The sequence below is a fragment of the Anomaloglossus baeobatrachus genome, chromosome 8 (assembly GCF_048569485.1).
Source record: "Anomaloglossus baeobatrachus isolate aAnoBae1 chromosome 8, aAnoBae1.hap1, whole genome shotgun sequence".
NCBI lineage: Eukaryota > Metazoa > Chordata > Amphibia > Anura > Aromobatidae > Anomaloglossus > Anomaloglossus baeobatrachus.
Window position 1 is genome coordinate 156,465,391 of NC_134360.1, and position 12,082 is coordinate 156,477,472.

Sequence of the window (12,082 nt, forward strand, 5' to 3'; positions counted from 1 at the left end):
CAGGTGCTATGTCGGTGGGGTCATGTCGAAAGTGACGCACTTCCTGCGTCGCTCTCGACATCGTAGTGTGTAAAGCCTAGATGATACGATTAATGAGCGCAAAAGTGTCGTAATCGTATCATCGGTGTAGCGTCGGCGAAAACAATAATTACATTGCTGCGACGGTCCGATGTTGTTCCTCGTTCCTGCGGCAGCACACATCGCTGTGTGTGAAGTTGCAGGAGGGAGGAACATCTAACTGCTTCACCGCGGCTCCTGTCGGCTATGCGGAAGGACGGAGGTGGGCGGGATGTTTACGTCCCACTCATCTCCGCCCCTCCGCGTCTATTGGCCGCCTGCCATGTGACGTCGCTATGACGCCGCACGACCCGCCCCTTAAGGAGGCGGGTCGCAGGCCAGAGCGACGTCGCAGGGCAAGGTGAGTGCATGTGAAGCTGGCGTAGCGATAATTTTCGCTACGCCAGCTATCATCACATATCGCTGCTGCAACAGGGGCGGGGACTATCGCACTCGGCATTGCAGCATCGGCTTGCGATGTCGTAGTGTGCAAAGTACCCCTTACACTCTGCTCACAGGAGCGGGTCGGTTGCATGCATCTCTATGCAGCCGACCCGCACCTGTGAGCAGCGTGTGAGTCCGTGACGGGTGATGCACCGTGAAACTCACGTGAAATATACGCATGGTAATCGCAAGTGGGACACTGGCCTAAGGCTGATTGCTTCCCTAGTGTTCCTATACGGGTCCTTCCCCTCGTACGCCGATCACATGCCCAGGTCCTCGCTGGCCCTGAACTCACTCTGACTAGCGAAGGCAACAAGAGACACTAGTCTAGCTACTAAAAAAAGGCAACAAGAGGAAGGTAAGACACATGGTTGGAGAAAGACGCAAAAAGAAAAAAAAAAAAAAAAAAAGATACACTTTGCATTCTTCTGAAGGAAACTTTGCAGCTGCAATAAGTAAACACCACAGCTATGCAGCGATGAGTTCCTTTCAATATGGTAGCGAAAAGGAGTGGCTGCAGCTGGAGATAAATACGCTCAAACTCAGCATAAATGAGTAGGCACTAAAGTGGATCTGCGATCCACAATGTGCTGTGACCTTATTCTAGATCGCCTCGAGATCACATCAGGCTGTGACACACTTGACAGCTACAGCACTGAATAAAGGTTGGAATCCCATAGATGACCAGTAATGGTATATCCTTGCAATATACTATATCGTGTGGGCTTCAGAGTAGATGATCTTTTTAGATATATACAGTTTCTTATACTGTAAAATTACCAGAAAGACAAAACACAATGCAGTGAAGAGATCTTTTATTTTCCATTGCTTGCAGTGATGATGACGCAAGCTAAAATGTGCAGGTCTTCTTTTACCTATCACGTATATGTACATACACACCAATATACATAGTATCTACACAATTGTTTAGATCTCATTTACATGCAAACATTATGAGACAAGTTCATATTAATGAGACACTTCCTTGTGAACATTCATACAAGATGTCAGGCATGTAAAGGTTTAGGTTGCCTCTGAAGATGCTGAAACCATAACGTCATATCATTTGAGTTATTCCATGAAAATAAGTGATCTTCACACAGAAACCAGTACTCTCTAAGGAAATGTGCAGGTTTCTACCATTGGAGCCCTATGGCATGATACCCGATACTGTATATGTAGATTATAACAGAAGAATGACAAAAGAACATACAAAACAAATGATCCTGAATCACTGCAGAAGGATAAATGGGATTAAAAAAAGGGAAAAATAAGTATCAAAAATGATAATACTGCATAAATAGCTCTGACAGTGAAAATACAAAGAGCAATAATAATAATAATACTAAAAAATGGAAAAGAAAAATAAGAGAAAACGACTTAGATTGTTAATACATCAAAAGGCTGTTTTAATACTATATAATGCATTTCGGGCAGCAAAAGGGAGTAACAAAACGGAAGAGGTTCTGTACTATTCCCATATTATGCTCATGTACTGGTAACTCTCTAATCCATAATATGACTATTCGGCGCCTGATATATTGGAGGATGTTGTATAGGAGGTGCAACGGTTTTTACACTTACAATGTGTACATTGAATGAATGAAATTCATTTATAAGCTCATCTCTAGGGACGAGTGGAAAGCCTTGTTCACACTCTGCGTATTTTGCCACAGAAAAAACCCGAAGCGGTTTAAAGTGTCAGCAAAGTGAAAGATTTCTGAAATTTTGAACATATCAAAACATTTTTCTTCCAATCTGCAGCATGGCAATTCTTTCAGCAGTTTTCACTTATTCAAATAAATGTAAGGGGGAGTGGGGGGGACACAAAAATGTACTGTATTTTTCGGACTATAAGACGCACCAGACCATAAGATGCACCCTGGTTTTAGAGGAGGAAAATAAAATTGTAAGCAAAAACTGTGGTAATGACACACTTATGGGGCGAGGATCTGCTGCTGACACTGTTTTGGGGGTAATGTCCCCAAATTCTCTACTAGGGTACACCCCATCCTGGTAATGATCCTCCTGCCTTGTATATTATCCCTATCCTTGTATATACAGTGCCTACAAGTAGTATTCAACCCCCTGCAGATTTAGCAGGTTTGATAAGATGCAAATAAGTTAGAGCCTGCAAACTTCAAACAAGAGCAGGATTTATTAACAGATGCATAAATCTTACAAACCAACAAGTTATGTTGCTCAGTTAAATTTTAATAAATTTTCAACATAAAAGTGTGGGACAATTATTATTCAACCCCTAGGTTTAATATTTTGTGGAATAACCCTTGTTTGCAATTACAGCTAATAATCGTCTTTTATAAGACCTGATCAGGTCGGCACAGGTCTCTGGAGTTATCTTGGCCCACTCCTCCATGCAGATCTTCTCCAAGTTATCTAGGTTCTTTGGGTGTCTCATGTGGACTTTAATCTTGAGCTCCTTCCACAAGTTTTCAATTGGGTTAAGGTCAGGAGACTGACTAGGCCACTGCAACACCTTGATTTTTTCCCTCTTGAACCAGGCCTTGGTTTTCTTGGCTGTGTGCTTTGGGTCGTTGTCTTGTTGGAAGATGAAATGACGACCCATCTTAAGATCCTTGATGGAGGAGCGGAGGTTCTTGGCCAAAATCTCCAGGTAGGCCGTGCTATCCATCTTCCCATGGATGCGGACCAGATGGCCAGGCCCCTTGGCTGAGAAACAGCCCCACAGCATGATGCTGCCACCACCATGCTTGACTGTAGGGATGGTATTCTTGGGGTCGTATGCAGTGCCATCCAGTCTCCAAGCGTCACGTGTGTGGTTGGCACCAAAGATCTCGATCTTGGTCTCATCAGACCAGAGAACCTTGAACCAGTCTGTCTCAGAGTCCTCCAAATGATCATGAGCAAACTGTAGACGAGCCTTGACACGACGCTTTGAAAGTAAAGGTACCTTACGGGCTCGTCTGGAACGGAGACCATTGCGGTGGAGTACGTTACTTATGGTATTGACTGAAACCAATGTCCCCACTGCCATGAGATCTTCCCGGAGCTCCTTCCTTGTTGTCCTTGGGTTAGCCTTGACTCTTCGGACAAGCCTGGCCTCGGCACGGGTGGAAACTTTCAAAGGCTGTCCAGGCCGTGGAAGGCTAACAGTAGTTCCATAAGCCTTCCACTTCCGGATGATGCTCCCAACAGTGGGGACAGGTAGGCCCACCTCCTTGGAAAGGGTTTTGTACCCTTTGCCAGCCTTGTGACCCTCCACGATCTTGTCTCTGATGGCCTTGGAATGCTCCTTTGTCTTTCCCATGTTGACCAAGTATGAGTGCTGTTCACAAGTTTGGGGAGGGTCTTAATTAGTCAGAAAAGGCTGGAAAAAGAGATAATTAATCCAAACATGTGAAGCTCATTGTTCTTTGTGCCTGAAATACTTCTTAATACTTTAGGGGAACCAAACAGAATTCTTGTGGTTTGAGGGGTTGAATAATAAATGACCCTCTGAATAAACTTTTCACAATTTAAAAAAAAAATAAAAAAAGAAATAACATTCTTTTTTGCTGCAGTGCATTTCACACTTCCAGGCTGATCTACAGTCCAAATGTCACAATGCCAAGTTAATTCCGAATGTGTAAACCTGCTAAATCTGCAGGGCGTTGAATACTACTTGTAGGCACTGTATGTCCCCCATCCTGGTATAGCCTCCATCCTGGTAAATACCACTATCCTGGTATAGCCCTCATCCTGGTATATGACCCACATCCTGTAGCACACTTAAAAACAAACGTTTATACTCCCCTTTCCTCACTCCACGCAGCATTTGTCTTCCTATCTGTGCCAGCAGCAGCGCCGCTGGCCTATGTGGAGCCGTGCGCACAGCGATGACGTCATCGCTGTGTGCATCGCTCTCCACACACATCAGCGGGCAGGCAGACAGGAGGACATGGCGATGCTGCAGGGAATGGTGACCGGTGAGTACACTTATTCACTGCCCCCTGCTCTGATGATGATATGCGAGGGGCAGTGAATATAGCCACACAAGTTCACTCGAGGCTGTAGGAGCCAGGGAAGATCACGCGGGCCGGCTGTTTAGTATGCACGCACCCCCAGCCCATCATTCCGCCCACCTCTCAGCGCCGGCTTCAGCGCTGAGAGATGATGGGCGGGAGGATGCAGTGCATATGAAATGAGGCTAATGAGCGGGCCCACGTGGACACGGTAGGCGCAGCTACAGCCTGCTCCTGCCTCTGATGACCCGCTCCACCACCACCGCACCCCCCTTCCCCGCAGCCATCGGACTATAAGATGCACCTGCCACTTTCCCCAAAAAATTTTTGGGGAAAAAGTGAATCTTCTAGTCGAAAAATATGGTACATACTTTATGCATTTTTTTCCTGCTATGCTAAAGAAATTTCTGCAAATACTCAGCATGTGCACATGCCCCAAGGCCAAAATTACAGATCCATTTTTTTTTCTTCTTGTTTGCAAGATTTTTACCCGCATTCTGGGCATTTGTTTTGCGTGCAAAGGAAAATAAAAATGGCAACCAGTGACAAATTAACACGCGGACAGCGCTAGCTGCATCTGTGCGCTCCTGCTGATCCATTCATTGGAATTCATTAGCTTGGGTTCAAATCAGACCTATGAAGGTTATGTCGGTATTTTTATTTTTTTCTGCAGACTATCGATCAGTTAAAAATCCTGATATATGAATAGCTGACAATCATTTGTCTCCACTTGTGGTCAGTAAAAAATACATGGCTTTCTTTTATAATGGAGTCATGAAAACCAGATCGGTTTTTGAACAGATCCTGTAATGTATTTCATGGAGTTTAATAATGGCTGTCATGGTTCCAGCAGATTGCAATATTCTTCAATAATACCAGAAAGCCGGGTGGAAACCCTGATGGACACCAATAGAAGAAGTGTCACCAGAGCCAGAATATACCACCTTTATACAGCTATGTCCTCCAACATTTCCGCTTGGCCACGAATTAGCACATAGTGTAAATAAAACATTGATAACTTTTTGTTTTCACCCCTATGACCATGTTAGTACAAAATCTTTTTCAACTGAACCCAGAAATACTTTGTATTTTCTACAGTATTACTATTTTCTCTAGATGAGCACTCTACAGTATTGTAGTGCAGCGGGCACAAACCTCTGCCCCCATAAAACAACTCCAACCCCCAAGAAAAGTGAGGCCGATTGCACACTGTCAGTTGTAAAGGACGTCTGCATGCGATAATGCACTTGGGGCTGCTCACCCGTCTATACCTTTTCGCTCCCCATTTCATATTGTAGTGTCAGTGAAACAGTTTACGCTTTTAAAGTTTTTGTGGTCTTCAATAGACTCTGATGGATGATATCATTATACAATAGCGTCCAGGCCGCTTACATGGGCAGGCGGCACAATGTGGGCCCCTTTCACTTGGAAGGTACAGGCCTCAAGGAGCAACATTTAATTTCCAATAGGTTTATCCAAAAAGTTTTGGATCTTGCTTTATATACAGTCATTAATAAGGTGCATGAAGACGGAACAGATGTTCCCGTAAGCGTCCATCTATGTTTGTGTACTGTACTTCTTGTATCTGCCTCATACAGTTACCTTATAAATGGCAATTAGAAGAACAGTACATTTCAAAGAAAACACACATTGGAAAATGATATGTTTCTGCAGATATTATTAACTTGCAGGTGGTAAAAAGCGCCATAATGCTTCCCAGACATCTTACAGAAAGTTCTGCCACTGGGAGAAAGTGAACTTGTTTTGTCCTGGGAGTTGTGGGTTTTCCGTCACGAGGGCACGGAGTGGTGACAGGTCACAGCTTAGCTCACTATACTGTGACCGGCCTCAGTATAAACGCCCCAGCAGTTTGATTGACAGCCACCTCTGCATTATATCTGTGCACTGCAAGTTGTTAATCAAAAGTGCCAGAGCGTTCTAAAGCGGGCTTTACACGCTGCGACATCGCTAGCCGATGCTGGCGATGTCGAGCGTGATAGCACCTGCCCCCATCGTACGGCCGATATGTGGTGATCGCTGCCGTAGCGAACATTATCGCTACGGCAGCGTCACACGCACATACCTGCCTAGCGACGTCGCTGTGACCGGCGAACCGCCTCCTTTCTAAGGGGGCGGTCCGTGCGGCATCACAGCGACGTCACTAAGCGGCCGCCCAATCAAAGTGGAGGGGCGGAGATGAGCGGGACGAACATCCCGCCACCTCCTTCCTTCCTCATTGCTGGTGGGACGCAGGTAAGGAGAGGTTCCTCGTTCCTGCGGTGTCACACATAGCGATGTGTGCTGCCTCAGGAACGAGGAACAACATCGTTACTGCAGCAGCAACGATAATTGAGAATAGGGGGGCATGTCACAGTTTAGCGATTTTGAACGTTTTTGCAACGATTCAAAATCGCTAATAGGTGTCACACGCAACGACATCGCTACCGCAGCCGGATGTGCGTCACAAATTCCGTGACCCCAACGAGATCGCTTTAGCGATGTCGTAGCGTGTAAAGCCTTTACACTCACAATATAGTGAGCGGTGACTGGAGCCATTCCATGCACACCCCTTAACTGAAAGCAGGTGGCTCCTGGGAGGAAATAAATTAATTTTATTCCATTAGCTGCACTTTGAGTACAACAGTCGGGCAGCATTGTAACACTATTCACCTGTAGATTAACCCTATATCTGACAGTGAACAGTGTTTCCTGAGGTGGCAAGTGTTCACAGAATGAACACTCAAAGGGAATGTGTCAGCAGGTTTTTGCTACCTTATCTGACAGCAACATAATGTAGGCAAAGAGATTCTGAATCCAACAGTTTATTACCAAAATTACTGGCTGAGGTCATTCAGAAACAATAAAAATTTAAATTTAGATTCCGAAACACAGCAGAGCTGTCCTACCCACACCAGGCTCTCAATGGAGATTGTGCATTGACTGTGAAGTGTCAATCACACCAGGGGTCGCGTGGGACTGCCCTTGACATGAGTTTATAGTCCTGCAATGTTAATCACAGGGTAATAAATCCTTTAGTTTACATAAACAATTGCACACACACTGATAAGAGAAGCGTAATTGTTTTTTTATTTTAACTAATACAGCATGCTGACCTCAGCTTACATAACAAAAACCTGCTGACAGATTCCCTTTAATGCAGCCATGTGTCTCTACTCTCATGATTATCACACAGAGGGTAACAGACAAGACGCCTGATACACTGTAGAACAATTGTCTCTGTACAATACTATACATTGTAACAGCCATTAAATGAACAAATACTGTATTCTGGACATATCCTGTAACAATGCTCCGTATGGGCTAACTGTGCCCGTTAAATACGTTATTGCCACTTCGTCATTTTTTGCTTTGCTTCCAATGCCGCTATTACTGAAACCTGCGTAGGTGGCATACAGGGAATACACAGAAAAAGGATGGAAAGGAACATTGGTGAAATGTTTCAGATAAGGTTGCTGAAAGGGCATCTGTTCCTAATAAGTAATAAGGATTACAGTTGCTGCTTGGACAGTCCAGTGCCATTTTCAATTGCAACGTACATACAGTGACCCAGCACTGTAGTAGAGGGGGTTAATATCTGCCTCCTGTTTTATGTTCTTCCAATGGGGTAGAAAGAGAACTACAATCTCCTGCTATAGTCCCACTATAAGAACCCATAAAGGTAATGTGTTTGCATCCAGCAGGGAGATTGTAAGCCCCACCATGACTGAGTAGTGTGAATAAGTCTGTGCTATATACTGTATAGCGCTGATTACTGTTCCTGTCCGGTATACTGAACACGAAGAATAAATAGCCCAAATCATATTATTTTATTTCAAATTGTTACATTTTATGTCTCGACTTGTGGATCCATCTAGGATGTGATAATGTATTTTATCATTTACAAGCAGAATGATCAATTTGCCCCATAAATGGTCAACTGTAATCCCCCCCCCAAATGAAATAACAATGCTCAACAGCACAATGGGTGCGATAAATTTAAAAGGGACATTACACTAAGCCTATATAATGCCCCAATGAAATAAACAGTCCATAGTACTCATTTTGTGACCTATTTTTACAGTCAATAAGCGAGGGGGATAGGTATCGTATAAGATATCGGTTCATGATTTTAGTATGGAGCCCTACGGAGGCCGAACAGGCAAGCTTAGTAATCCAATAGAGTATAAGTGAGACCACCAATATTCTCCCAACTACGTATGTACTTACTACAATATAATACAGGATGGCAATTTCTACACCTCAGATTTTGGAGGCAGGTAACAAATTCACCCTTCCCCTGCAGCGAACCTGAAAAATATTACACCATAATATATTGAAAGGATATCTCTATCCTGTCTGCCATTATTGGGCTGCTAAACACATCCTTTATCCCTATTTTTGGTAACATCAGTGTAAATAAACTAAATTACATTCTGCGGGTCCTTGACTATCTCTGTTTAGATCAAAAAAATTAAATTAACGTACAATCCATCCTCCTGACATGCCTACATATAACAAAATAGATATTAAAGTGAAAAACACTATTCAAAATGTAATGACCATATGGTTTATCTTTGCATTTAGCTTAAAAAATGTTAAATCTCACATGATATGAAATACTTTACAACACGTCTCAAAAAAAACCCAACAACCATACTTTGTCCTTGAAATGGAGAATAAAAAACACCCACAAACACGCTAACCTTTCATCCTGGAAAGTGCATGCAACTAACTAGACAAGATGCATGGCCCTGTCCTGCAGCATTAGTGTTATACCCTATCTAATACTCCCTCCCTTAACACTGCTTCTAGAGCTGTACATTGGCACTCGACTCACCTTGCTGGTTCTTTTTCTTATTTATTTGAGGGATTTTCTTACTTTAGTGAAATATTTTTTACGTAACATAAATGCAGGGCTTGTCTGGTGATGGTTGCTGATAAGGTCTGACTCCTCATGGGACGTCCTAATAACTAGCCACGCCCACTCAGGTGACATCACCCAATAAATACTTTAATAAAAGGCTAAAACCAAGCCAAATCTTGTATCAGACGATATGTCAGTAGCAAACTGTTAAGACTAGTGTTTGCCCACATATAAAGGATCTAGCACTAACCCCAATGGCAATCGCTTTCTTAAATGTTCAGATAATGCTAAATAAAATACAAAATGACTATAGTATAAAAATAAAATAAAAGCACGAATACAGTCGCTCTCCATGAAGTGATAAAAACAGTCATTAAAATCGCTGACTACACTAGTCGCCGTATGCAAGCGCGCCGCACTCTGGGAATGTCAGACTGGAGAGAGTACTTAAATACGCCATTTTCTTGTAAAACTTGCAGACATAAATATAAAGGAAGTGATGCGGTCATCCAAATTCATGCTTACTGGCTTGCATTTTTGAGGTAAGCTGGCCGATCCCACAATCCCCTCACTGCCAGAGAGCTTGAAAATACTTGGTCAAGTTCATGCTGCCACTCTTCTTGGCAGTGATCCAGATACGTTTTCTCAACAACACATATTATATCCTTCTCTAAATAGAGAAAATTAAAGAACAGGCCCCCACCCCCCTTCAATTTATCCTTGATAACTCAACATCATCTTGCACACACGCAAATGCAGAATAATAAAAAAAGAATATCAATATATAAGGCAAGAGATGTCGAGTAATACCAGTCACCAAACATGGACAGACGTCAGTGCTTTTGTGTCATACCGCACATGCCCCATGAATACCCCTCCCAATTAAGTGAGTCAAAAACATTTTGTGATAAATAACCCCCCCTCCCTCACCTCCCTATCCCACCCTTGATCAATACTGCCGTACATTCCAGTTGTGTGTAAAGACAGCAGGACGAAGTGTCTGTGTTCACTCCATACAAGTCTCATTGGCAACAAGTAATTGCTCTCTCCATAAATCTTCGGGAGGCTCAGTTTTGCTTTTTTTCCCAGCCATTGCTATGCTTTGGAGGAAAGCAGTTTTTTGGGGGTCACAGGTCTTTTAGCTTGCCACAGGTGGCTGTGAATAGTCACAGCGTCAACACTGGCAGACATGGTTTTGGCTGGGATGTGGCTGAACTGTTTGCGATCGGAGTTATATTTGTAGAGACCCTCAATCATTTTACGAGATATGGAACGTGGACCAACGCCCACCAGCTTGGTGATCTCCTCGATTTCAGGGTAGTAAGTATATACAGAGCGGAACTGACATCCTGAGTCACGGAACAAGATCAGGAAGTTGTTGGCGTTCGATTTCTCCATTTCCTATGGATGTAGAAAAGAAAAACAGAATTAGAATATACTGTTATACGATATAGTCTAGAATCTCTGCACTGGGGCCAGTGAGCATGTGCGGCGTACAGCTCAACTACTGTGACCTGGAGATAGCTGGACAGTACGCGGTATAGATGATCTGCAGGTCCTACTGCACATGCTCACTGGCACCTGTACTAATCACCTTCCATGATAGGTTTCTATGAGTGTATCAAGATGGAGACCATTTTAAAACTATAGTTACCTCTACAGAAAAAACATGAATAATTTGCGAATTAAATGTATTTAGAATTTCCTATAAATATTTCCTTTATTACAAGAGAACGCTTTTAAATGACACCTGCTTATTCACGAGTAACTACGGTGCCACCGCAACACTAAAATAGACAAATCCCCGAGCCCGCATGGCATATACCCCCCGAATACTGAAAGAAAGGAGTACCATGATAGACAGTGCACAAGGAATCGATAATAACAGGAGCTGTACCACAGGACTGGCGCATAGCAAATGTGGAGCCAATAATCAAAAAGGGGAAACAAATCTGAGCCTAGAAATTATAGGTCAGTAAGTGTAACCTCTACTGATGGCAAAATCTTTGAGAATTTTCTAAGAGAAACAATCCTGGAGTATATCAATAGGAGTAACCTCATAACCCACCATCAGCAGGGATTTAAGAGGAATCAGTCCTATCAAACTAAGCTGATCAACCTCTATGAGGGGGTAAAGTTCCAGACAGGACCAGGGTAAGGCGGTGGATGTGCTCTACCTGGTCTCTTCAAATGAGTTTGATACAGTGCCACATAAAAGGTTGGGACATAAAATGAGAACAATGGGATTAGGGTAAAGTATATGTGTTTGTGTTAAAGGGGTTTGTCCACTATTAGGACAACTCCTTCTCTTTCCCCATGTTTGGCACCATTAAAATAAAAAAGCTTATACTCCTCACTTTTTGATGATTCTGCTGACAGAGCTGTGTGACCGCTTTTTTTTGGTACGTGCAACCTTTTTACATTTGTTTGGCAAGAGGGTTGAGCTCAAACAGGAGCTCCACTGGGATCCCGACATTTAGCGGCGATTGGTTAAACAGCAGTAATTGGGGCTAGCCATATTCATTGCTCTTATACATAGGTGCCGGCACTTGCCCTGTGAGGATGAGGCTCTGCTCCTGAGCAGGCTCCATTCACCTGCACTGGCTCCATAATGTGATAGGATGTTATAGAGTGGAGAGGGGTCAAAGAAGGTAGGATTAGCCATCAATCTTTTTGCTAGAATCACGTGGAACCAGGGTGCTCTGTCCATCTTTACCTCCAATATAATGTGCAG

General features: G+C 43.4%; 1 protein-coding gene across 3 annotated transcripts in view; it reads right to left on the reverse strand.

The window, feature by feature from the left end:
* Positions 1-1,299: 1,299 nt before the first annotated feature.
* The window catches only part of CAMSAP2 (calmodulin regulated spectrin associated protein family member 2), a 174,850-nt gene continuing 164,067 nt past the window's right edge, over positions 1,300-12,082 (reverse strand). For all 3 annotated transcript variants that reach the window (XM_075322054.1, XM_075322053.1, XM_075322052.1), the window contains one exon: positions 1,300-10,749. In XM_075322054.1, the coding sequence (XP_075178169.1) occupies positions 10,444-10,749 (306 nt within the window). In that variant the 3' untranslated portion in view covers positions 1,300-10,443. The remainder of the gene's footprint in view (positions 10,750-12,082) is intronic.